General features: G+C 43.7%; 1 protein-coding gene across 6 annotated transcripts; it reads right to left on the bottom strand.

Moving 5' to 3' along the window:
* LOC130435136 (protein mono-ADP-ribosyltransferase PARP6) lies at positions 1–27,602 on the bottom strand. Of its 6 annotated transcripts, XM_056765478.1 has the most exons (24): positions 27,485–27,602; positions 25,508–25,632; positions 14,928–15,050; positions 13,308–13,385; positions 11,452–11,546; positions 11,301–11,361; positions 11,127–11,217; positions 10,977–11,043; positions 10,753–10,902; positions 10,480–10,630; positions 8,533–8,664; positions 7,815–7,910; positions 7,629–7,721; positions 7,307–7,432; positions 7,088–7,153; positions 6,513–6,580; positions 5,410–5,458; positions 5,216–5,328; positions 4,629–4,701; positions 4,108–4,177; positions 2,793–2,872; positions 2,642–2,705; positions 1,156–1,240; positions 1–1,078 (listed from the first exon to the last, which is right to left on the bottom strand). In XM_056765478.1, the coding sequence occupies exons 3-24, from the start codon at positions 14,928–14,930 to the stop codon at positions 976–978; spliced, it is 1,914 nt and encodes a 637-aa protein (XP_056621456.1). In that variant the 5' UTR covers positions 14,931–15,050; positions 25,508–25,632; positions 27,485–27,602; the 3' UTR covers positions 1–975. The 6 variants fall into 6 exon arrangements, with proteins under 6 accessions (XP_056621456.1, XP_056621455.1, XP_056621458.1 ...); XM_056765477.1 differs by lacking the exon at positions 27,485–27,602 and having other exon boundaries at positions 25,508–25,921; XM_056765480.1 differs by lacking the exons at positions 25,508–25,632; positions 27,485–27,602 and adding an exon at positions 16,605–16,822 and having other exon boundaries at positions 8,533–8,586.
* Between the last annotated feature and the right edge of the window lie 46 nt (positions 27,603–27,648).

A 27,648-nucleotide genomic window follows, 5' to 3' on the forward strand; every position in this document is an offset into this window, starting at 1 on the left:
AACCTTGTGCAAAATCTGTCTTTATTCATTGGGTCTTCATCATTCATTGCTGATATTTACAGTAAACATCCCCGACACACAAACCTGTCATGTCTCATACACCCGACTCCAAAAAAACACGTAGACCTCTCAGATGCTCCAGACGAGCTGTCACTAACAGAACAGACGTGGACTCAATTCTTCTGTTTAAATGAGTTTGCGACTAATAGCGTACAGTGTGAAAAACAGTTATAATGATAAAGAGTCTGTAGTGTACGTACAACAGGATTCGTCTGTAAATATTCAAAGGCTTTAAATACTAGGAATGTCCAAGACGTGAGAGAGAAGAAATAATATTAAACTGCTGTCTCTCAGACGTGACGTTGAACTCGCACATCCTTCCCGTCTCCAGACCGAACCCACAGACACTCACGGGACGTCCACCATGACGTGTAAACATGAGTAATGATGCATCATAAATCAGAGCGAGCGTCTGTAAGCGACTGAAGAGCAGAAGAGAGGAAATTGACTTCAGCACGAAACTCAGAGATAAATGTGTCTGGATCTTCATTCATGTCATGAGTCACGTGACAAACACAACAGAGATTCATCAGGTACTACCACTGTGAGAAACATCATTTACATGTTTACAGATATTCAGTCTGCCCATCAGAGTCAAAAAGAAACTCAACGACTTCATCAGCTGACTGTCTCCTCCAGTCGGGTGTTCGCCTGGTTTTGATTGACAGCAGCTCTGGAAAAAGTCAAAGAGAGGTCAGTGGGCGGGGCTTATTTCGCAAGAACGCATGACCTTTCGCTCCTGCGTCTTTCATCTCATGTCCTTCTGACAGTCACACACTGGAGGAAAAACCGTGTCTGGCACCAAGACGACGGGAGTAAAGAAACACAGATGGACGAGGTGAGAGAGAGAGAGAGACGCTTCTCTCGTGTTCACCTCCGCTCTCAGGCTGCTGGTCGTGTCTGCAGGTAATCCCCTCAGCTGGAGTAAATCTGTGTGCCGATCACACGCATGATCTCCTTCTGTATCTTGGGCTCTTGTGTGTTGATGTTCGCGTCTCCCACCTGACCGTCTTCATACCTGAGACGCGGAGAACATGAGACGCATGATCAAGTCATTCTTCACACCGTCACATGTGCAGACAGACAGATACTCACACGAAGAAGAAGCGCGTGCAGACGTGATCGGACACGGGACACACCCAGATATTACCGTGTTTCTGCAGGTCTTTTGATGTGATTACTGTGGGGAGAGAGAGAGAGGGAGAGAGAGAGCGACAGAGAGCAAGGGAGAGAGAGAGAGCGGAACCGATGAAGATAGAGAGACAGATAGCGACAGAGAGAAAGAGAGAGAGAGAAATAGAGAGATAGAGAGTGTAAGAGCGAGAGAGAGAAAGAGCGATTGAGAGAGAGAGAGAGAGAGAGAGAGAGAGAAAAAGTCATTGTTTTCCACCACCTCCTGTCTGCGATCAGGTTCTCTGTCGTGCACAACCATGACAAATGCTACAATTGCTTATTCTGATAATATAATAGCAAAGATACGTGATTTCATTATTGTTTTTTGTAGTGAACTTAAATGTTTTAGAGAAACCCTTTATAAAATGACTAAAAGTAAGAAAGGAATTAAAACTCTCAAAATATTGAATGTACTCCTCAAGGAAAAGTAATACTGTGTTTAATTGACTCTGTCAGGAACACAACATCTGTTTAAAACCAAAGCTGGTTTGGTTATAATCCTCGTTTCTTTCTTCTTTTTTTTCTGTTTATTATTTTTCATTTTATTTAATTTTTATTTAAGTTTTTATATATTTTTTTTTATACTGAAAAGTGTCGATCTTTATAGAAATTTACGATGAACATCTATATCGTGACTGTAATGTAATATACTAAAAATTCTTATTCTTTGTACTATTCTTTGTTATTGTATTTGTATTATGTATTTTGTTTGAAGCAAAAAAAAGATAAATGATTTCATGTTGAATTAATGTTAAATTGTTTCTTCTCCGCATTGAGTTAAATCAACTCTTTTAGCTATCTGGGAAATTCTTATAAAAACAACATAACATTAAAGTTCCAGTGTGTAGTTTTTTGGAGGATCTATTGACTGAAATGCAGTATAATAATCATAACTTTGTGTTCAGAGGTGTATAAAGAGATTACATAATGAAGAATTATGTTTTTATGACCTTAGAATGAGATATTTCAATCGACATACACCCAATATCACCATGATGTTTCTACAAGAGCTTTCTTACCTCTCTAAAGAACATGTTTGGTAAATACGTTATCTCTTTCAGGAAAGAAGTCATAGTGCTGTGAAAGGGAGGGGTTGAATGAGCGCCTGGTACCACTAGATGGCGCTACAAAATGACACACAGCACCTATAACACTTTCACACCTGATTTCAACAGATGCAGGATGTGAAGTCACAGTTTACAACATCATTTTTGATGTATTTTTGATCAATTGTACTTGTTATTTTGTAGTGACCAACATCTTACGTGAAGGTGCTATTAACAAAAAAGTTTACTCTTCTTCTTAAAATGTTTACTAATGCTGAGATGGTAGGGATGACAATACTGGTGTCTTTCCATTGATTCTGTCAGTATTGTGAGTTTTCTGTCATTCTCATGAGATGTTTTACCTTCACAGAGAGCGATGCAGTTTAAATTCCTGCTCTGGAGGAAGCGTGACTGTATCGGTCGACTCTGTCAAACACACAAACAAACACAAACACTCTCTCATTGACGTATGTGACATCATTGCTTTGTGCACAGTGACTTCAGCTGTCATACCTGCGGCATCGTGTTCATTCGGTTATATCGCTGGACTAACTCATCTTTAGTGGGCATGCGGTGCTGCCCCTTCCCCATTCCTACACACGTTCACACAAAGAGAAGCATCACATTATAGATTCATAAACACTGCACATGTATGTATGATATGAAATTAGATTTGACACATATTCCCATGTACACAAACTTCCATGTACAACAATAGATTCGTGAATACAAACAAAAAAACATTGAATGCACCATGTATGAATGTTACAGACAGAGAGAGAGAGAACTGAATTAAACTGACTTGAAACTAAAGAAGACAGAACAGAACTGGGAGCGATAGAGAGAGAGAGATGGAGGGATGGAGAGAGAGAGAGAGAGAGAGAGAGAGGGATGGAGAGAGAGAGAGAGAGAGAGAGAGAGGGAGGGAGGGATGGAGAGAGAGAGAGAGAGAGAGACAGAGAGAGAATGAGAGAGAGAGAGAGAGAGAGAGAGAGAGAGGGATGGAGAGAGAGAGAGAGAGAGAGAGAGAGAGAGAGAGAGAGAGAGAGAGAGGGAGGGAGGGAGGGATGGAGAGAGAGAGAGACAGAGAGAGAAAGATAGAGAGAGAGACAGAGAGAGAATGAGAGAGAGAGAGAGAGAGAGAGAGAGAGGGATGGAGAGAGAGAGAGAGAGAGAGAGAGGGATGGAGAGAGAGAGAGAGATGGAGGGATGGAGAGAGAGAGAGAGAGAGGGATGGAGAGAGAGAGAGAGAGAGAGAGAGAGAGGGATGGAGAGAGAGAGAGAGAGAGAGGGATGGAGAGAGAGAGAGAGAGATGGAGGGATGGAGAGAGAGAGAGAGAGAGAGAGAGAGAGAGGGATGGAGAGAGAGAGAGAGAGAGAGAGAGAGAGGGAGGGAGGGATGGAGAGAGAGAGAGAGAGAGAGAGAGAGAGAGAGAAAGAGAGAGAGAGAGACAGAGAGAGAATGAGAGAGAGAGAGAGAGAGAGAGAGAGAGAGAGAGAGAGAGAGAGGGATGGAGAGAGAGAGAGAGAGAGAGGGAGGGAGGGATGGAGAGAGAGAGAGACAGAGAGAGAAAGATAGAGAGAGAGACAGAGAGAGAATGAGAGAGAGAGAGAGAGAGAGAGAGAGAGGGAGGGATTTTGTGCTTTGGCAATGTAAATTTTCTTTTATCATGCCAATAAAGCTCCTTTGAATGTTGAATCTTGAGAGAGAGAGAGAGATACAGAGAGAGAGAGAGAGAGAGAGAGTGAGTTGAGATGTTCAGATGAGTAACAGGCGAGCAGACATGAATCCACAGCGGTGACACGAACGACACAGGTGAAGATCTACCTGAATATCCGAAGGAAATACTGGATATAGGGCTGAGATAGATGCCCTTCCCGTACGCTGCTCCATGCAGCTTTCATGAAAGAGAAGAACACAAGAAACTTCACATCCACAAGAAACAACAACATACCGCTGAACTGACCAATCACGCTCCAGCAGGAGAAGAACAGCATGATGCTTAAAGAAAGCTGTGGGGATGCTCGAGAGAGACGAGACGGGAGAACAGAACGTTGATGTTCTCTGTGATGATGATGATGATGAAGGTCTGATGGTTTGGCGATCTTCTCATGAAGACACAGCGACAGGAAATGATGAATGACCGGCGATGACACAAAACACACGAGCGGTGAGGATGCTCTCATTTGAAGTCGAAATGATATTCTGATTAAACATGGCCACACGTTAGGACAGGAAGTAGAATTCTATTGGCTGCTGTCAAAACAGGAAATGAAGGACTTCTGCAGGAAGAGGCTGTCCAATGAGAACATGAGTCAGTGATCATGTGACTGATGGGATTTACGTACCTGTAGTTTGGTGTATGACGCGTTGACCAGTCCGTTCCTCAAAACAGAGTGCCAGTTCTCAATGTGTGAACCACTGCAGACACAATCACCAGAAATCAATGTGAGGATGATACATATTCTTCTTGTGCCCTCCGGACGAAACCATGAGTTCAATTTTATGTGCAACGATCATTCCGAACCCCCTGACATCGCACAAGTCATTTTCTGGAGTGATTTACTGCGTATGATAAAATCTGAAAACACGTGCAGAATGATGCAAGAGAAACAGCACAGCGGATGTGCTTCTCAAATCTACCACAGGTGTATTTTTAACCACAAACGTCTGGAGATATTTTTGCTGTGTGAAGGGAGGTTTTGTGCTAGTGAGCTGTGATTGGACGAGACGGATGTCTTATGAGGTCTAAAAATAAGACAGAGAAGTGCATACGAGTTTAAATATAGAGCTGCTGGAAAATGCTTCAAATAAAAGGGTTATTTCTGTAAATAGCCCATCAGATTTATATTTTCTAATGACGGAGATCTTGCAGAATGACATCATCGGGCCGTGTGAAGGATGATGACCGTGAAAGCGTTCACACAGGACTCACTGGAAAGCGAAGGTGCTGCCGTAGAGTTTCTTGGCGGTGCGGAACCGAGCTTCTTTGGCCGGCGGACTGCTGAGCAGCAGAAACTGATGTGATGTGTGCATGAACTTCAGCTGCTGTAAACACAACACACGCTTACACAACACACATGAGCCAACACCACATGACATGGGCTGTGTTGAAAGAGCTCAACTCACCCTACTGAGAGGAAGCTTCACGATATGAGACCTGTTACTGGATATGATCCTGAGAGAGAGAGATTGTTCAATATCAATCAACATCTAAAACACCTTTCACCATTATACAAGAATATCCTCGCTGTCCTTCTGAAATCTTATCTGTTTGTTTAAATTCCCTCTTTCTCAAGAAATGAACTGATTAGATGATTAAATACTCTGTTTACTGTTTAACAAGCACTTTTTAAAGGTACAATAGGTGATCCTGTCTAGAAACACTTTTTGTCACGCTGGTTGGAAATCTATGCACATCCTGATAGCCATCAATACGTAAAGTGGTCCAATGATATTTTTATATTTATACATATAAATATAAAGTGGTGAAAGTGGTAGAACCAAAAAAACATTCAGCCAATCATTGCATTCGGTCCGAACTTATTCACACTTATTTTGCATTCTACTGCGCATGCCCTGTTCACGCAGACACCATACGTCATGTAGGGAGATAAATAGCTGGAACCGAACTTTCCCCTTGTTAAATGTTGAACACGGCAAAAAATGACATTCTTACTAAGCATTTTTGTCTTGTTTTTAGTAAAAATATTGAAAACTTAATAATCAATATACAATTACTTGACCAGAAAAGTGACCTGAGATATTTAGTCCTGTTTTATGAAAATTTTTACACGAATTAAATTTATGGTAAAAACAAGCCAAAAAATCTGCCAATGGGGTGAGAAAAAAAAACTAGAATTTAGTCTAATCTTTTTCTCAAGAACCTAATTCAAGTTTTATTTTCTCACCCTGTTGTCAGATTTTTGGGCTTGTTTTTACCATAAACTTACTTAAGTCTTGTATGATTCTCCTTAAAAAGAGACTAAATATTTAAGGTCACCTATCTTGTCAAGAAAGTGCATCTTGATGTAAGAATGTTGAGGTATTTGTACTACAAAACAAAAACAAATTGATCAAAAAGAAAGACGGTCTTTAAAACCGCCATAACTAAAAACTTGTGATTAATAATATTAATGATTTATGACACGTAAAATGTCGCGTAATATGACATTAATGTTAATAATGTGCAGTAATAATATCAGATGTGTGATGTTGAAGACTGAACTCACCACTGCAGTAAGGGATGAGCCAACGGGTCCAGTTTATCCATCTGCTTCTTAATCTCCAGATATGAGCCCTAAACACACATGAACAGTCATTAAATCATCATTTCACACCAAAACATTACACAAAACATAACCAAAACAACCACAATGATCACAAACATTCTCTTTTCATCAAAACCCTTTTTTTTCTACAAATCATCTTATAGAAGAATATTCTATGAAAATATAACCTTGATATCTTTAATTTGACTGCTATAGACTGAAATCTTCAGAAGGAAACTTCAGAAGAAACAAGTACTTTTGGTGCGATATAATTAAAACAGCGTCAATAAAAAAGGCACATGTTCGTATTTATTTATCCTATTATGAAAATGTAATTATGAAGTCAATACACATCATCTGTATGTCTATGACTCAAGTCCTCTAATAATAAGACTGTGTGACTTGAGCCGGAATTTCACACCAACATTCAAAATTCTCCTTCCAATTTGACCCAACAAACACGCTCTAGTTGGATGAATGTGAATGAGCTTTTAGATTGATGGAGTCCACTGAAAACAAGCTGCAGATGTACACACCTGTGTCATCTCTCGTATAGACATCACACTGTCAAGAGCTTTCTGTAGACGCTCATAATTCTTCTTCTGTTCAGCACAGGGTTCACACAGTGGCCACACACACACAGAACACACACGGAAAAAGACACGTGATGCCGGTTAAAGACAGTTCACTCCTTCACATACGCACTCAATGTCACGTAACAGATGTGTTTATGTGTCGTGAGTAGAGAGGGTCACCTTGGGGTTGAAGGCGAGTGTTTTGGGGTCAGTAGGGTCGACCACAGACGGGTAAGGCTCAAAGATGATGCTCTTGCGGGGCGACTCCAGGGCAGCTCGACACATGGCCACCAGCAGATCAACCACCTGAACATCAACAACACAATCAGCTGTGTGTGTGAGCTCGCGTCTGCATGTGTGTGTGTGGAAATGTGTGTGTGTGCCTGCATGTGTGTGTGTGGGAATGTGTGTGTGCATGTGAGTATGCGTGTATTCTGCTTGTCATTGCTTTGTTTTCATGTATAATGACAATAAAGTTGAATCTAATCATGTGTGTGTGCACCTCAGCACCGGTGGCCACCTCCTCAGCCGCTCCAGACATCACACCCAGTGTGTAGAATGAAAACACACACAGCTCTCTCGTGCACACCGCAGGCTGGCGGGAACAAAACAACCAATTGTGTATTCATTCACACGCTGCATAATTCTGTTCAGTTTTCAGTTTTGAACTATATTTTGGTGTCGTTACCTTCAGCATGGATCCGTTCTGAAAGACGTGCTGCTCATCACACACCACACAATACTCATTCAGAGTGGGGATACGCTGCTCGGAGTATTTCATGATCTAACACAAGAGAGAGAGACGGAAAATAACCAGAAGACACGATGTCCTGATCTCATCTTCTGTTTCACCATAACACAACCTGACACATGAATCAGAGCCGTCAAACTCTAAGACACGTCAGGAATGATCGTGTTTTAACACACCTTATCAAACGTGTGATTCTGCTTCACAACAGCACACTTCCATTTCATATTCTTTCAAAACAGTTTCACATCAGAAATACCAACATGGCACTATCAATAAATAAACAGACGATCCAAAAATATATAATAATAATATTGGTTCTGAACCTTTCTTTTGGACACACATCTAACTTCTTTTCATCTGGATGTGATTTTCTTTTCTAGGTGTGCTAGGACATCACATCGTCATGAACGTGAGAGATGTTAGATGTATTAATACTCACTCACACGGTCACTCAAGGCCTGTCACATGACTCGCATCAAGACTTCAACACACGCACTGACCGCCTTCAAAAGGAGCGAGCATTTGTACGGCACGAGTCACGTGACGGGACCTCAGGACACCGCACAGCTCATGCACAGACGGCGAGACGTGCGGCGGGGCGGCGTGGGAAAGGGTGATGTCATGCATGCAGGAGCGGCCGGCGCGTGTCGGGTACCTGCACTAGGAAGCCGTACTCCAGCGTGGGGATGTTCTTGCAATGTCCGCCCGCCTGGGATGAGAAAAATAACTCAATCAGCTGTCGGGTGGTAATCTGCGCTGGGGCCCTGCCCGCCGGGACAGCCACAGTCTGATGGGTTAACGGAGACAAAGCATTATGGGAAAGGGTGCCAGCTTATGCCGTGTTAGGCGAGGGGCAGGTCGGAGGGGGTGAGGGGTAAATCATCATCTAATCTGCGCCTGTGATTTATCCGTCAGATTAGGACTGAAATGTAACGCTTCTAAAGGGTCATGGAGTCATGGATATGAAGCGGGGTGGCCAGATGTCCTGATTTCGTCTCATTGTGTGTCTTTTTGTCCCACAGGTATTCATATTTCATTTGAATAAACAATGCTTTTCTTAATCTGAATTGAAGCCGAAACTTTCACTAGAACGGCATTGCGTTTGAAACTCATGGCGTCATCTGGTCACCCGGGTATGAAGCAGCAGGAGACATGAAAGGAGTAGTTCACTTCGAAGTTAAAAGATTGTGATGATTCACTCAGCCACGTGTCTGTGTGTTTATTTCTTCTGTCGAAAACAAATTGAGGCTTTGAGGAAAGCTTGCCAGGGTTCTTCTCCATATAATGCACTTCAACGGGGGGCTGTTGGTTGAGGTCCAAATGTCAGTATCTTCGTAGCTTCAAAAGGCTCAAAAGTGCATTATAGGGTTAGGGTTATTTGTTTTCGACAGAAGAAATAAACATTCGAACGGCTTGTATAAGCGAGTTTCCATCACTCTGGTTTCTTCATTCGACAATCATTCATTTATTAGTAGGGCTGTCAAACGATTCATTGCGATTAATCACATCCAAAATAAAAGTTTGTGTTTACATGATATATGTCTGTGAACTCTGCATATTAACGTTTTGTTTATAAACACATACACATACATGCATATACTGTATTTAAGAAAAATATAGAATTAACAAATGTTTACATGTAATTTAAGTTATTGGTAAATATAAATAACACATCTCAAAATTGTACTAAATATATATATATTTATGTTTTTATTTATATTTTTAAAATACAAAATTAACATGCACAATATACAGACACATATTATGTAAAAAACAACTTTTATTCTGGATGCCATTCATCGTTTGACAGCCCTTTTTATTAGAATAATAAATTTTTCGTTAATAATTTAAATAATTTAGTATAACACTATTAAAGAAATGGTTCACCCAAAAATGTCTACAAGACACAAAACCAATGAGATGAGAAGTTATGGACGTCATCATAACTTATTTCAGTGCTCTTGTGGGTTTGTTTTGGCGTCTTATTTCAATAAATAAGTTTAAAATATAGTTTTCTCACACGTATCGTTTAGCTTTAGGTGGTTTTTCATTTTTGCGAAAAAGGTTTAATGCGAATAATGGGAGATTGAAACACATTTGCCATATAAATTCCTCCAACAGGTCACGTTACTGCACTATGAGACGGCGTAACCTGACTAACCAGAGAACTGATCTTGTGACACAGCATCAGAAATGTTGTTATGGTCATTCTTAAATGCTGAGCGAAGTCGTCAAGTGTTTCTGTAATCGCCTCTTAAATCCGTCACACACTCATATTCAAAAACGCCGCATTTCTTGTGTTTCGTAATCGTCTGCTTGGGTCAAGTATTACTATATACGAAAATTATTATATTCAGCGGCTTCTCTTACTGAAATTTAGTGGAAATTTATTAGCAAGTGAAGGTTGACTAGTTGTAGGGAAACGGTGTTTATACTTTTATGCAACATTCCAATTTTGCACATAAGCTTAATCCGTAACTTTGGACGGAAACCCGGCTTATGACGCGTGGGTGAGCAAATTATCATGACATTTTTATTCTATTGCGATCTACTCCTTGTGTTTTGTAAGGACGGCGTGCGGTCGGGTGGACAGGAATCTGACCTGACTGTTGGGAGGGTAACTGTACAGCTCTCCTTTAGGGTTCTTCATGGTGCAGGAGATGGAACGGTTCATGAGTCGAGTCACTCTGAGCTCCGGAACGCTCAGTTTGCCTTTCAACACCGTGTCCTGGATCAGAGGGAAACTGGGAGACCTGGAGCCAAGATGAATCCCACAGCCAACGCGTAACTCGTCATTACAAAGAAACGCCATACATGTTTCAGCATCACGATCTGTTGTCTGAGATGAAATTGTTAATAAACGGCCATGCTATACTTAGGGATGGGAGAGAAGATACTCAGTCCGGCGCGGAACTTCTTGATGGTTCCTCCGGCTTTAAACCAGCTGTGTCGCTTCTCCTGTTGAGCTTTGAGGAACTCATTGCTCAGATGTTTCCACTGCTGAGCCGTGAACGCGCTGAGGATCCTACAGAAAACAACACATCCACGTGAGGTTTATAGTCATGATGACTTCACAATAAACACTCTCTATGGACCTACTTCTTCAGCTGAAGACCCAAACTGAAGCTCTCTTTATTGGACGGCTGGAACACGTCCACAGATGGTTCTGTAAGAGAACATCTCATCATCTCACCTTGATTTATCAGACACTTAAAAAAAAAAAACTTCCTTAATAAACAATCTAAAAACCTGGTCCATCCAGGTACTGCGAGAGAGAGAAGCGCAGACGGAGAACGATGGGCTCCGTTCGGATGACCTTCCACGCAGTCGCCACCTCCTCCTGCGAACAAAGGATTTTACTCACATGTCAGCATCTGCTCTTGAGTTACAACGGTACGTTGTGTGTGAAGCGTGTGTTCTCACATCCAGAAAGCTGATGTTGATTTGTAGGTCGATGTCCACATCATCAATCGTGCCATATTCTCTGTGCAAGGATGAAGAGACGTGTGAATGTGAATCAGGTGTGAACACGCACAGATCTGGATCAGATGTGAACATGAGAGTTTGTGTTTACCTGACAGACACGGCACTGTCTGTGTAAATGTCTTTTACAGCCTCAATATCAGCGTCCAGCTGCGGGTGACGGTAGAGATCAGCCGCACAGCTCCCCTACAGGTCAACAGACGTATTACACATGTTAAACTGCTGCTGAAGAGTTTCGTAATCTTCATTATTTATTTCATTGGTGAAAGGGGAAATCTTTAATATTTTGAGTTTAAGCACTTCATTTCTTGTGTATACAAGATCACTTTTGGTCATGTCAACTTTGAATCTCATGCGTGTTTCACTAACGAAACAAAGTTGTCAACATGACGCAGAGAGAAAATCGATTTCAGGGCTTGACATTAAGCATTTCCATGAGGTTGTCCTTCGGAAGATAAATAATGACATTTCAATTTGAAGTGTCAATATATTTGTTTCGGATTATGATTGGTTAAATTGGCTTTAAGCATTTTTCCCGTGTCCGCTGTGACTGCCTGAAATTGTTTATAGTCTCTGTGATTGCTATAGATCAGTCATCCTCAATTGGCGGACCATGGCCGGATCTGGACCGCGAGACGTAACCTAATAAACCATTTAAAACTTTTGACTATTTTTGTTGTTTAAATTGAGCCGCGCGTCTTCACAACGGAAAATAACATCACACGCGCTCTCAGGAACATTTATTTAATTTATCTTTTGCCACTTTATCCTCCAATACCTTTATTTATCACCAAACCTGCTTTATTTGAACCCTTTCTGCTCCGCGCACGCTACTTCTCTGCTGCCAAAGACGTGCCGCATGAAGAGCAGCAGACACAAAGTTATTTTAACAACAGTAGTGTAGACACGCAGATCAGGTAAATGGACACACAACAGTAAACAAAATGAGTTTTCAGGTTAACGAGACTTTTATTTTGACGGGCGTCTGGTAGACGCTTGATTTTAAAGTCCCAGTGAAATACAAATTTTACAATTGCTACTTTTCATGAAATATAGCAGCATTTATAGTAAATAGTTGATCAATGTGTGTCATTCTCTTTTTTTTAAATCGTGTGTCCTCATAATCTATAGTTATTTTCTGAACATGCACTTCCTTCCTGTAATGATTATCCATCTTAAATGACGTATGTTAGACAGCTTGGGCGGAGCATCTTTTAACTCCTCCTCTTCAACTGTCAGGCTGCTGCCAGTTCCAATTCAAAATGCAACATCTGTTTTTATACATCCAATCAAATCGCAGAGAAAGACGAAAGCCATGCCCACTATGTTTGTCATTCGACATTCCATTTAACTCGGAAATGAGTCAACTTCCAGTTCACAGGGACTTTAATGTGTGTTTGACAATAGCTTTTTTCAGTCAGTAGAATGCTAGTGAAATAAACTCTCAGAGCAACTGCAGATGAAGTTCATGTGTTTATATCCTCATACTGTGCAGACACAGACACATCCACGAAACGCGTCAAGTGTGTAACATGTTAAACTGTGTAGTTCATTCACTCAGACATGCAGAACAGCCAGATTACATATTTAAATCACAGGATTGCGTGTCCGCATCTAGTTATATGGACTCAATGCAGACGGAAAACTCGCAAAATAGACTCATACTAAGTAAAATAGCAGACCAAACCAGACTGTATTGCACGCGTGCTACACTGGCTAATAAGCACAGACTCATCTTTCATCGCACTGTACAGCCCTGAGTCTCTTTTTTTTCAAGGTTGGCAAATAAAAGTCTTTCAATTGTCCATACAAACATTTACCATTAATGCCTTTCATGATCCGCTGGATACATTTGGATCTCTCGAAAGGAAGTCAAAAACATCAGGGATTTATGATTCAAATAGTCTGTGATATCAGAACGTAAGGTACATTTCAACAGTGTTTTACCTGAATGCCGTAGAGAAACTGCTCAGGTTCATTCTCACCATCAGAGTCCTCATCAGTCCAGACCTGACCTTTAATATCCTGAAACACACACACAAAAGTGTTATGGATTATTTCCCTTTACTGTGATGGGCTGAAATCTCTTCATTTTGTTCATGGTTTTGAGGATAAGACGTCACACAATCTGTCCATGCTGGCATCAGTCCGATTCCACTGCCAACTGACGGATGAACTTGCTCCAAAAATCAGCAGTGCTTGATTGGACGGACAGGCTGTGACATCATCAAACAAAGGTTCCTAAATGTTTTTGCTATAATACATGATACATACGTGCCGGAGCCGTGCTGATTCTCAGAAGTGTCTCCTGAACCAGGTCAGATCTGTCATGATTTCTGTTTTTCTACTGTTCAGTCTGTCTTTCACACCCTGTGTTTTTATAAATGTCTTCATGATCGGTGGAAAGTTAGGTTAACTGAAGATGCCGCCGGTCTCAGGCCGTACTCACAGATGTGTACTTTGAAATTCAGAGGCCCATTTCAAAGAAACCGTCAGAGGTCCCCGTTTATTTTATGAACACATTTGACATTTTTATATTTCGGTATTAAATAAAATTCTATCCACTCTGTATTTTATTTGTTTAAACAGAACTTTTTTAAATCACTAAAAGATTATTTTTTTAAAGAAATAATGTTAATTGAGTTAAGTCAGACTTATTAGTTAAGTGAATCCAAAAGGGCAAGAGAAGGTTTGTTAGTATATTGTTTGTTTAATATCAGGGAATTTGTCTTTGTTTTATTGTGATTGTGTATTTATTGAAATAACAATTATTTTCTATTGTGTTTTAACGAATTTATTATGTAATATACATCTTAACGTTTTGAGCATACTTTTGTTACAAGAAAAGCAAAGCTGTAAAGATCTAATGTTAAAGATGAAAAATGTTGTCAATAGTTTATTAGTCAATGGAGAAAATACTCATTCCTAAATATATGAAGAGTCTGGTTCCAAAATGATATCATTCTATTTCAAAAATCATGTTTTTATTGTGTTATCATGATTTATTGTATTTTATTGTGTTAATTAGCAGTATTATTTTTATTTATTATGGCTTGAATTAAAACAAAACCAACTGCAGTTTGATTGATATTAATTGGAATGCACAATAATAAAACTGTGAGTTGTCTAGAAATGTAATTATCTGATTTCCTTTATCCAGTGATCTCATAACATTGTGTTTAATGCCATGGTGGCATATATTTCAATTTAAAAATAACTTAAAAACAATTGCCCCCTTTCTTGAAACTAAAGTTTTTTTATAAATAATTTTCATGACACTTTTCCCTCAAGTCCTGTGCCATCTAACCCCAGTGCATGTGTGGCATGTCTTTTTCGAGTGTAAGCGGCGAGCCGGCGACCCGTTCTGTTGTGAGGGCCAATAGAAACGTGTGAAACATAACATTGAGCACGGTTACTAATGTGACCAGCATCATACCACGTGTGCACAGTTGCCCTTTATTTGCTCAAATGGTTTTCTATTGTTTGCATCATTTGTAAGTTGCTTTGAATAAAAGCGTCTGCTAAACAACTAGATGTAAATACACGTCTGTGGCGTTTGACACTCACCATTGGCTCTGGTGCGTCACAGACGTGTTTCAGACCGCATGAAGCTCCTCTCGTCCATTTCACATCAGCAGCGCAGCAGCAGCTCTCACGTGGAGACTCATCGGCAGACGCACACGCCACTTTCTGTGGACAATGACAACACGGAAAACTAAAATAAAACTTTCAAAAGCCATAAAACTATAAAAAAAATTAATGCATTTATAAACATTACCGGCTAATGCAAATGAGTAAACGTACAAATATATACAACGTGAAAAAAAACACATTTACAGTCGCAGCAACATCGGGCTTTACCTCAATAACTACAGTAAAATCATCTTTTATCAAATATACAGTTTTGTGTCAGCTGTCAGGCATGAGAATTACCTCCCTTTCAGACATTTTAGCCCAAGACAACAGACACACCTGTCTAGTACACTCTCCAAACGATCAGACGTGTGATTATATCGCACAGACTCACACTGACAGATGAATGCGAGGCGTATCGCATCTACACACCTGAAGACCTTTTCAGTAGACTTGGTAGTGGGCCAACATACAGCCCCATAGCAACCACCCTAAACACCTTAGCAACCGCCCTAAACACCTTAGCAACATCAAGCAGCACTCACAGAATCATCAGAAAATCCTCTCGTGTGACGCTGGACTGTGTTTTAGCTGAACGCGCACCTGTTCTCTCTCCTCTCCTCCACATCACTGCTGTGTATCCTAGCAACAAGCCTTCATGCTACACGTCACCATTTCATGTGTGTGTGTGTGTGGGCACGCTAAAGACACGCTTTCTTAAGCGTTCTTCTGCTCGACTCATTTCTAATAACAACTGACACAATGACCACACAAGTACATCTCACGAATGACATTCATATTTCAGCCCAAACATCAAACGACACAACATTGAGAGCAGAAGACATTTTGCATTAAGAACATCATTTTCAGGAATAATAAACCTGTCTCAAAACGGGATCATAGACATTTAATTGTGAAACATTTTCGATATTCAGATGACATGAATTTATAAATGCAGGGGTTTTCTCTGTACATTTGATTTCTTGAGAAAATAGCCATTTTGTTTCTGACACAGTTTCTCATTACACAACCGTATGTGTTTATAAAAACCCATCTGTGAACTGATCCGACATACAGAAAACAAATCATCACAAATCTTCTCTCATACTCTTATTTTACAGGGATGGTTCACCTAAAATAACAATTCTATCATCATTTATTCAATCTCATATGGACGTTGATATCCTTCAAAATATCTTCGTAGAACAAATCATGCAGGTTTGGAATGACGTAGGGGTAAATAAATGGGAGAATTTCATTTTTAGCTGAACTATCCCTTTCAAGAGCAGGTGCTTGATGGCCAATACCATAAACACAGAAACAAATATATAACACAATCTGTAAATATCAGATAAAAATAGCTAAGTGTAAATTCTACAAGACAAAAGAAAAGATTTGAGAACTAAAAGGTACAGTCATATCTGTATGTGATCGTCTTAAAATGCCTAAAAACAATCAATCACATTCAGTCATCCATATTATTTCACAGACACCCCCGCTACCCGCCCGGGGGTCACACAGCACATACCGATGCGGTCTCTTCAGAATGAAAAACACAGACGTGCAGCATCCGGACCCCCTCCCCCACCTCCCTCCATCCGTGTGTCTCACCTTCAGAGAGGATGCAGCAGAGACCGACCGCCAGACTCAACACATCCACCGCCCAAAACGATGCTCTTAATATCAAAACAGAAGAAATAAACCAAACGGAGAATGCCTCGTATCTAGTAACAGTCCTCCATTCTATAGCTCAGGGTCTCTCTCTCTCCCTCTGCTGTGTCTGTGTTTATCATTGCAGATCTCTGCTTCCAGTGCTCTCTTATTTTTTGCCCGACAACACACTGAACTGAGCATGCTCAGTGAGAGCCAGCAGCGTGAGTCATGTGACCTATAGCTGATGAGAGAGAGAGACAGAGAGAGAGAGAGAGAGAGAGAGAGAGAGAGAGAGAGAGAGAGAGAGACCAAATGCAGGATTCTATAGTTTTTACACAGCACTCACTTATTTAACAGTTTTATAGATTATTAGTTTACAGCTAATGCTATTAATTGACACTTTGTTTTGTGTATTTGTGTGTGAATGTGTACATTTATTGTCCCTTTGATTTTGTGACTTTTTAGCATCAAGACTCCGGGTTAGAGAGATTTTATCAAGCATTTGTCACAGGTTAAGCATCTATATCGTCTTGGTTACGTATGTAACCTCAGTTCCCTGATGGAGGGAACGAGACGTTGTGTCGAGAACGACAGATGGGGTTCGCCCTTGAGAACCAATCAACTCTGACTACTATAGAAAAGGCCAATGAAATTTGGCGAATGCAATTTGCATGCCGGGCTCCGCCCCCGGAAATCCGGTATAAAAGGAGGCCGGCGTGCAGCATTCACTTACCTTTGTTCTGAAGAGCCTGAGACCTCTCAAACTGCAGCAGAATACGATACGTGTTCGTGGCATAAGGGACACAACGTCTCGTTCCCTCCATCAGGGAACTGAGGTTACATACGTAACCAAGACGTTCCCTTTCTGTCGGTCTCTCGACGTTGTGTCGAGAACGACAGATGGGGTTGCCTATGGAAAACGCCACAACGCTGTATCGCGTCACAATCTCTAGCGAAGCGACGGTAACAAGCCTGGGCGTGTCATCTCGAAGCTTTCGTGAGACTGTAACCTTCCAGTGTGGTGGTCGGGGGGTTCCAGAGCTTTCTTGGAGAAAGATGGGTACAGCCCTGACCGGTAACTTTCACGGACGGGGCCTTAGCTCTCTATAGGCGAGAGGCCGTCCAGATCAGTTTACACCGGGTAAGCGCGACTCTTAATCAGAGAAGCGCTACAGAGGCCACCTCCTACCCGTGGGGAGGAATATGGTGGATATAGGTATGGTCTCGTCCTTGGAGGAGAACGCATGGAACGTGCGGACTGAGTAGTTAACCGCGAGGTGGAGGCCCACCTGGGGAAGCTCATGGGTTACCAGGAGTGGGAACCATTCTCATGAGGATACATCAGACGGAACAGCCCACGGAGGGGGTGTTACAGACGTCCGGTAGCACTAGGTCCGGTTAGAGCTATCTGTGATAGCTCACATGGTATCCCGGCCTAAGGGGGAAGGCTGCTCTGCCCAGCCAGCCCCCAGGGGGTGCTTGTTTGGTGATGGATGGAATGCCTATTCTTAACCAGTGTCTGGGTAAGAAGGGAGGCTGGTGAGGTACCAGTTTCTTAGCGATGTGTTCGGGTAAGAAGAAAAGGTAAATAGCACACTGACCCAACCTGTTAGAGGGTGGAAAGGTGCTTTCGCAGGCATACGCCCCCCCGGATGCCAGTCCTACATGTCGCCACGCAGGACGTGGGCTGACACCGGGTTTACGCGAAGGTTGTTAACCCTTGCGAAGGTGTTTGGGCATAGCCCAACCCGCAGCTCTACAGATGTCTGCTAGAGAGGCGCTTCTGCCAGTGTCCAGGAGGTGGCTAAACTCCGTGTGGAGTGAGCCCTCACTGCCAATGGGCATGGGAGATTCTGAGATCGGGATGCCGTCGTAACGGCGTCCACGACCCAGTGCGCCAGCCTCTGTTTGGAGACAGCCTTCCCCTTCTGCTGTCCTCCAACAGACACGGAGCTGGTCAGAGCTTCAGAGCTCTGCGTGCGGTCCAGTACGTACTGGACACAACACTAATCGGGTTGGGTCTTCCTCCCCCATGGGGAGCGCCTGCAAGTTCACCACTTGGCCCCGGAGGGAGTAATGGGAACTTCTTGGGCACGCATCCGGGCCTGGGTCTCAAGATAACGTGAGAGTTTCCAGGGCCGAGTTTAAGGCAATCCAGGGACACGGAGGATGCTCGGTGGTCCCCTACCCTCTTGAAGGAAGTGAGCGCCGTCAGGAGGGCCGTCTTACTCTATGAGGAAGATCGGAACCTCCGAGGGGCTCTTTGGGGGGCCCTGAGGCTCCCCAGGACCACTTAGGGTCCCAAGAGGGTATGGAGCGGAGATGAGGCGGATTCCGCCCTCTCGCTGCTTAGGAACCTGGTGACCAGGTCGTGTTGCCCTAGAAACTTTCCACCGACTGAGTCGTGATGAGTGGCAATAGCGACTACATACACTTTCAGTGTGGAAGGGAGATGTTAGTCTCCAGTCTCGTGAGGAGGGGAACACAATCCTGATCAAGCACCTCAGTGGGTCTTTCTCGTTGAGAAAGACACCAGGACGAGAAGAGGCACCGTCTAGAGGCTTGTAACCGCCTAGTAGATGGGGCCCTAGCCTGGGTGATGGTCTCAGCCGTATAGGGGGAGTAGCCATCTTAGGATCTTCTCGTCCCGTCTAGAGACCAGACATGGGTGTTCCAGAGGTCTGATCTGGGATGCCAGAACGTGTCCTTCCCCTGAGAGAGCAGGTCCTCTGTCAGGGGAATGGTTCAGGGGGAGTCGCTGTCCAGAGCATCGGCTCTGAGGCCAAGTGCGGTTAGACCGGTGTGGTGTAACCAATAACACTTGGTGCTCCTGCTCCCTGACCTTGCACAGAGTCTGTACAAGAAGGCTCCTGGGGGGGGGAAGGTGTGCTTCCGCCCATCCCGCGGCCAGCTGTGCGCAAGGATATCCGTGCCGAGGGCAGGGACTATCAAGCGGGCAAATGGTGGTGTTACGGGAGGTGAACAGGTTTTACCTGGGCCTACCCGAACAGCCTCCAAATGAGCTGGACTGCACGGGGGTGGAGTCGCCACTCTCCACGAGGCATAAACTGGCGAGAAAGCACGTCGGCTGTCTAGTTCAGTTTGCCCGGGGTGTGTGGCCTGCAGGGAACGAGTCACCTGTTGACTCCACCGGAGGAGGCGTCGAGCAAGTTGTGTTTAGCTGCTGTGTGCGAACGCCACCCTGACGATCTGTATTCGCTACAGCTATAGTGCTGTCCTCGGAACAGCACGTGCATGTCTCGCACGAGAGGCCGTAGCCTGCTCAGTGCAAGTAGCATAGCCCACAACTCTTGGCAATTGATATGCCAGCGCAGGCGGGGGTTCGTCCAACACCCCACCTGCGTGCCCGTTGCACACTACACCGCACCCCTGCAGGGAGACTTCAGTCGTCACCACGACCTGCCTCATAACCTGCTCAAAGGGACCTGAGTCCGTCGAAAAAAGTCATAAAGACTAGGGGTTATGGTGCGTCGGCAGCAGGGCGGCATCACCATGCGCCTGCTGCCGGTGTGCCACGCTCTCCTCGGAACTCGACTCTGAAACCAGTGTTGGAGCGGTGTCATGTGCATCAACTCGAGGGGTATTAACCCGCGAGGACGCCATGTGTCCCAGGAGCCTCTGAATTGTTTCAGGGGGACCGCTGTCTGCCTAAAATGTTCATTTCAGACAGTTCAACACTGGTTGGGCACAACTGCGGACAGGTGTGCTGACATGGTGACAGAGCTGAGTTCCATACCGAGAAAGAGGATGCTCTGCACTGGGGAGAGCTTGCCCCTCTCTTGGTTGACCTGGAGTCCCAATCGACCTAGGTGCCGGAGCACCAGGTCCCTTTGTGTACATAACAGATCTAGCGAGTGTGCCAAGATAGGCCAGTCGCTGAGATAGTTTAGTACCCGCTCGCCTTCCTCCTCTCAGGGAGAAAGGGCGGTCAGGGACAGACCGAAAGGGAGGACTCTGTACTGATATGCCCGCCTCTCGCACGCGAACCGTGGGAACGGCCGGTGTCGAGGAGGATCGAGACATGAAAGTAAGCGTCCTTCAGGTCGATTGCCACGAACCAATCCTGACACCTCATAGATGTCAGGACGCGCCTCTGTGTGAGCACCCTGAATGGCAGCTTGTGAAGGTGCTCTGTTCAGGGTACGCAGCCTTTGGGGGCAACCCGCCGTCTTTCTTGGGAACGATGAAGTGCGGGTGGTGACCCACTGAACATCTTGGTTTTGAGGGACGAACTCGATGCCTGTTTTGCCAGAAGGGTGGTGACCTCTACCCGAAGTACGGAGGCGTCCCTGCCTCTGACAGAGGGAGAGATGATGCCCCGAAACTTGGGTGAGTCTCTGGCGAACTGGATCGAGTAACCAAGACGGACCGCCCTCATTAGCCAGCGAGACAGTGTGGGCAGCTCTCGAGCTCCCAGGGACTGTGACAGGGTGACCAAGGGGACGGTCTGCTTCATCATTCCCACGGGGGGTGGTTCGTCGGCTGGCGGAGCTAACCATGTCACGGGGAGTCCCCGGAGGGAAGGTTTTTGCTCCGCCTGCTTACCTGCCTGGCGGGACAACGGCACGCACTGTCGGTTTGAGAGTGGTGACAGCTGTCATATGTGTACGACCTCACGCCTCGCCAGGGTGTGAGGTCGGTTCGCCGAGCACAGTCCAGTGGAGTGTGCGATCGGCTGCAAGTAAACCCGGGGAGAACAGAAAACTCAGTGAGTAAGTGGGCGCCAAGCCCTAACAAGGGCCCGGCTTTGGTGACGAGGCAGGAGTCGTCCCGTACCGACCGATCAGAGCCGTGGCTGTGAAGGTTCGGGCCCGATGTTGTTCTCCCTGGGGTCTTCCCGTCAGTGTCCCTTCTCGCGAGGAGGTTGCTGACGGGGTGGAGGTTTCCCCCTCGACCTCTGCTTCCGGGGTGCCGCCTGTGGGGGCACAGGAACCGGAGCCGATGTCGAAAGGGTCCTGGGTTGCAGGGAAGCAGACGTCACGTGAGATCTCGGAGGCCTGTAGGCGGCCGAGTCGCGGCGTGAAAAAAATGTGGTTAATTGCCACGGTCTGCTTCGCCGTCAAAAAACTGCTGAGCGCAGTCCTCGACGGTGTTACCAACAACCCACCCTGCGAGATGAGTGCATCAAGAAAGCGGACTTCCTTGCTGTCACTCTTCTGCACAAGGTATAGCCGGGGGTGTCTCTCCTGGACCACTACCGTGGACATCGTCCGACCCAGGGCCCGTGCCGCCGCCTTAGTCGCCCGTAGAGCGCTGTCAGCGGTGGCACGGAGATCCTGCATTATACCCGGGTCGGCCTTACCCTCGTGGAGCCCTCTCAACGCCCTGGCCTGGCGGACCTGCAGGATGGCCAAGGCATAGAGAGAGGAGGCAGCCTGGCCCGCAACATCGCAAGCTTTCGACACCAGTGATGCCGAAGTCTTACGTGCTTTGGACGGTAGGAGTGGTCGATCCCCCCCCAGGTGGTAGCCGTCCGCGGCACAGGTGCACCGCAGGCGGACGTTCCACCCGGGGGATCTCGACGCAGTCCTTGGCTGCCTCACCATCGAGGGAAGTAAGGGAGCCGGAGCTGGTTTCACTGGAACGGTCCGTGAGTGGAGCGTTCCAAGTTTTACACAGCTCCTCATGCACCTCCGGGAAAAACATGGCACCCGGGGTGGGCGCGGTTTGCACCGCGCACCGACCTCGGGAACCACGTATCCCCGGGTTAGCACGGATGACATCACTTCTGCTTCCTCCTGAACTCGACCGCTGGGGGTGGAGTTTGGATTCGGCAGAGTCGGATGCCAGTCTCCCTCCGATGCTGCGAGCGACATCTCATCTACGTCACACATCGTTTCCGAGTGTGTGCGTGAGGATCCGGACGGTATGCCACCGCCGGTTGGGGAACGTTCAGAAGAGCGAATCGGGGTGCGATCGGCCCGTGAGCACTTGGCTGGCGGGTTTACGTTCGCAGAGTTCCCCGTATCACTAACGCTGCTAACGTGGGTGGTCATCGGGGCCGTAGCCACAGATGTCACAGCCCGGGTAGCAGACGAAATGGTGGCTGGTTCCCGTAGGAAGACAGCCACCCGTGACCGCAACTTCTGAATGACAATCTGCCCGCAGTGCAGGCAGATGTGTCAACGAACGCTGCTTCAGTGTGCTGGACGCCCAGACACCTAATGCAGCGATCGTGTCCATCCCCCTCCTCGATGAGGGTGCCGCACCCAAGAGAACAGCGGGACATGCCGCGCTGGAGAATGCTCAGTCAGTCCTGAAAAGGACTTTTAGAAAAAATCTCTAACACCTCCGGAACCGCCGAGACGCCCAGGGGAAGGTCGCTGCAGGAAGGGACGATCCGCTGTAACACGTCGTAGCACCAGCGTGTAGTTGTAGAGGATTGAATCCTGAGTTGTACTCATGAGCGATGGCTCTGAAGAACAAAAGGTAAGTGAATGCTGCACGCCGGCCTCCTTTTATACCGGATTTCCGGGGGCGGAGCCCGGCATGCAAATTGCATTCGCCAAATTTCATTGGCCTTTTCTATAGTAGTCAGAGTTGATTGGTTCTCAAGGGCGAACCCCATCTGTCGTTCTCGACACAACGTCGAGAGACCGACAGAAAGGGAACTGTTGATCAACTCAAAGCTGACAGAAATAACATAATAGACAACATTTTGTGGGGTCCTGGGAATCGTTGTTGAGGTCTTCTGGAACATTTCTTACATTTTCTGTGTGTGTGTTTGTCAAAAAAATAGGTAATGCTTTAAATTACGGCCCGCAATATACCACATGCTGTAACAGAATTTACAGCGTGATTAATGTAACAATAATGTTCCTCTACAGTACATATAGATAAAGAGGAACAATGTGCAAAGTTTGGGGTATAAAGAAGTCATGACATTCAGAAACATTTCTACTGTAAATGTATAATTTACAGTATAAATGTTGAATCTAAGGGGTAACTACGTATTTTAATATAACTTGTTGTGCATGACCTGCAGTATGATATACAACAGTCTTGGCGTGAACATACACTACATTTATGTAAACACAATGTACCATAAATAAGCTACTGTGTATATTAATTAAGTACTACGTGGTTCTTATTTTGTTATTAGCAAACATGAAGTAAAGGGAAATGATGCAGGCAAAACAGCACGAACGAAGCATCCAGACTGTTTGTCAGCTGACACAGTTTGACTGAGTTTCGACTTTAGAATTTTGCAAAATCTTTTGAGACTATAATCAAGTAGTTCAAGAGCGGTTTGTTTGGGATGTTTATATGGCACGCAGTTTCCTCACTCTTACACCTTTAATACCCAAACATTGCATTTTGTTCCCCTTTATCTACAGATATGTACTGTAAAGGTAGATTATTGTTACAGTAAATTACTCTGTAAATCCAGTTTAATTATGAGGTGCATTGCGGGCCGTAATCTAAAGCGGTACCAAAACATTGGTTAAAATCATGAAAATCAACTGTGTTTACTGAATCATAAACAAATAAGAGAGATGAACAGCTAAAATCTGTTAAATAAAAAGTCAAAATGACAAAGGACTTTTGTTTTAGTTCTTTTTGTGTGTTTGAGTACTGACAGAGAGCACGCTGATATATCCCTGTGTCATCCCCTCGATCTCAACGATGCTAATCAGAGTTAACCCTGCTTACCTCTGTGGTACACAATGACCTCCAGAATGAGAGAGTGTGAGTGAGAGAGTGAATGAGTGAGTGAGTGAGAGAGAGAGAGAGAGAGAGAGAGAGAGAGAGAGAGAGAGATTAGCTAATGTAAAGTGGGTTGCATGACTCATATCTCTCAGAGGTCTCGTGTCCCAGCATCCCATCAAAAACACCAGCGTTAATTATTCATAAACACTAAAAATAGCACCAGCTTTTTTTAGATTCAGGAGCTGAACGTTCATGCTTTAGTACAATACCTCCCCTCACCTTTCAGCGGGGCTGGGAAGCGTACTTTTCAAATGATAACACAAATTTTGTAACTTAATCTAAATACTTTTGAACACTAATAAGGTACAAAGGGATCATCAAACAGAAGACTTTCCTCTGCTTATTATTTTAAACAGCATCAGTTTTCTCTCATTAGACATTAAAGTCCACAACTCTATGAAACAAAGTCTGAATTATGAGCTATAAACTCATTATTGTGAGAAGTCATAAATGTAAGACAAAAAGTCGCATTTAGCTTATAATGACTTTGTGATAATGTGACTCACAAACAACTATCAAACTTATTCAGGACATTACAAAATAATATTAGCATGCAACTTCTATGAACCCAGATCCCTCTTATTTTGTAAAATGTATTAAAATTTTGCATAAACTTATGAGTAGAACTGCTTTTTATAATGATTTGCTGATTGTAAGAGTTAGAGAATCACCTATTGCTGTTTAGATAAATTGTCTGTTACAGTTTATATTTATCCTTAAATGAAATAAATGACATTAAAATTCCAAGTAATATTTGGTAATCTAAAATTTGGAAATCTAGAATACTTTTTAGATGTAACTTGATTACTAGCCATTTAAAAGTAACTGTAATGAAATACAGTTACACAAATTTTAACTAAATTACATGTATTTGCCTGCCTTTCAGTCACTATTCAGATTTCATGTCATATCTTAAAATATTATTTAGTATAATGACTTGATTGAATTGTAAAGGCAGGAGACCTTAGTACATGTTTCTATTGTATCTCTTCTCTATTCTGCTTTATTGATACAGTCACAATATTATTATAGAGATGGTATTTTTGTCTCCTGTGTGTTGTATTAGGATCAAACAGAGACGACACACTTCTCTCAATTCCTCTCCAGTAAATAAAAAACACGTACAGCACCTTACAGCTGGGGTCCGAGCATCAGTGGGATTTACAGCGGGATTTGACGGCTGTATGTGGATGGAACTGTAGTGGTGGTTTACAGCCGGGCTCTGACAGGATTGGTTGATGTGTTTGTCCGTCAGCTGTGGAGGCGGGACAGAAACACAAGGACATGCGTTAGGTGAGTAGTGATCAGAGAGTGATTGACAGCATGGGCAGCGGCGGCAGCAGCTCTGGGGGGAATGTCATGAAGAGCAGGTGAGTTTCAACACTTTCACCTGATTACACGTGTGTGACACACACACACACACACACACACTGCTCTCAGAACAACACATCGCTGCAGAGCACACGAGAGGTCAAATCCCTTAAATAAAATGAGCCCCCGTGGGGTTCAATCCATTATAGACTTAACTTGCATTCAACACAGATATCGTGAACCTTTCATTCTAGAATAATATTCCTGTTCTGACGTTTTCTATGGGGATTATATTGACCAGGAGGATATATTATTATTAGATAACATGCAGTTCTAATAAAAGATCTTTCAGTTTCTCTTCAAATGAAATGCTTTTCTGTGACCACTAGGGGGAGACACACCTTTAGGTCAAGTACAAGCAATTCATGAGGAATATCGCATGAGTAGTACTGTATGCCATTCTGAGAACTTCTTGTAGAGACACGAATCAATGAGCTGATACTGTGATGCAGTGTTTAGGATATTAACATCATTTAGGACAGAACAGCAACATCTTGAACCCACTTTCAATGAATCCAGGTCAGCAAACATCACTCATGTGATAAATTAAATACAAGCACTGTCATGCACTTGTTATTATAAGACAATATTTACCCCACTAGATTTGACTTCTGGTGCCATGTCACATACAGCAATTTACTCCAATCATTCAATTTAATCCAACTAGATATTTATCAAGTCGCCATTTTAGAACAGTTTTATCCAATTAAATCAACACAAACATGTATTGATAATTGATTTGGCTCCCTCCACCCCCTTTTAGCCCCCATTAATTTCTGTCGACGCTGGTCAATGTGATTTAATACAACACACGTGACATTTCAAATGTAATCCTGTTGAATTACACAGTTATTTCATGAAAATATTTGTAGCTGGAAAGAGATATTTGCAAAAATGAGCCATGACATAAAAATGATATATCACAGCTTTTACATTTCAATTGTTACATACTTACTTTAGCGTTGATTGTTCACCAGACTGCAATACATGTTGCTTCTACTCTGTTACAGAGAGAAAGTGACCGACACACCCAGTGCAGTATATTGTCAGTCGTGTTGCAGTGGTGGTAACTGAACACTAGATGACGCTGTTGGCCAGATCGTGACGCTGGTCTCATGCGTACATGTAAACTGCTTTTGATTAAAAAATGTATATTCTTAATTCATGGATTTAATTCTAATTCAGCCTTCACGAATAATGTGTACTTTCTTCACAAACATTCACATACTGGTTGAAGTATGTTTACGTTACATAAGATGCTTCTTCATAGAGAACACTGTATTGAATGGCATATATTGAATGGTATATGTTCTGGTATTATCATGGCACGTGTTCAAAACACATCTTAACATATATTTAATTATTTTTAATAGTACATCAAATCATAACATAATTATTATCGAGGCACATCTCCAACATATTTCATATGTTTATGATACTGTAGTAACATTTCTTTAAGGTAATTTATGGTGATTTGGTGTTATAGTTCATCAAGGAGTTAAATGATGACCGCAGAATGCAGCTCAGGGCCTACGTGCGTCCGCGCAAGTCTCACCCCCCCCCCCATGGATTTAACCGGAAGTCATGCGTTATCATTCTCTGCGTTTGATGCAAATACAAGCACTTTACATTTTATGCTTGATCGTTTCACTGCATTCTATAAACAAGTGCTTGAAATAATTAACACACTCTTAGTCACTAATTTCTAGTTTAAATGATTCGCATCCTCCGCTCACGTGATCTCCTCGTGCTCCAGCACTGGCCGTATCTCGAGCTCTGATTGGATCCTTCCACTTCCCGTATTGTTGCGTTTCTTATCCTTTCATCAGGAAGCTGGTGCGTTGTTTATTAAAGACACAATCTCGTCAGACCCGTCTAGTGTTGATACATAACAAAGATA

This window comes from Triplophysa dalaica, chromosome 14, assembly GCF_015846415.1.
Source record: "Triplophysa dalaica isolate WHDGS20190420 chromosome 14, ASM1584641v1, whole genome shotgun sequence".
NCBI classification, from domain to species: Eukaryota; Metazoa; Chordata; class Actinopteri; order Cypriniformes; family Nemacheilidae; genus Triplophysa; species Triplophysa dalaica.

What these genes read in the sequence shown, in the direction of transcription:
- LOC130435136 (XM_056765478.1), bottom strand. An exon ending in AGTTTCTCTACGGCATTCAG is followed by an intron (nt 11,547 to 13,307) that starts GTAAAACACTGT and finishes GTTGACCTGTAG; the next exon opens with GGGAGCTGTGCGGCTGATCT. An exon ending in TTGGGTCTTCAGCTGAAGAA is followed by an intron (nt 10,903 to 10,976) that starts GTAGGTCCATAG and finishes TGTTTTCTGTAG; the next exon opens with GATCCTCAGCGCGTTCACGG.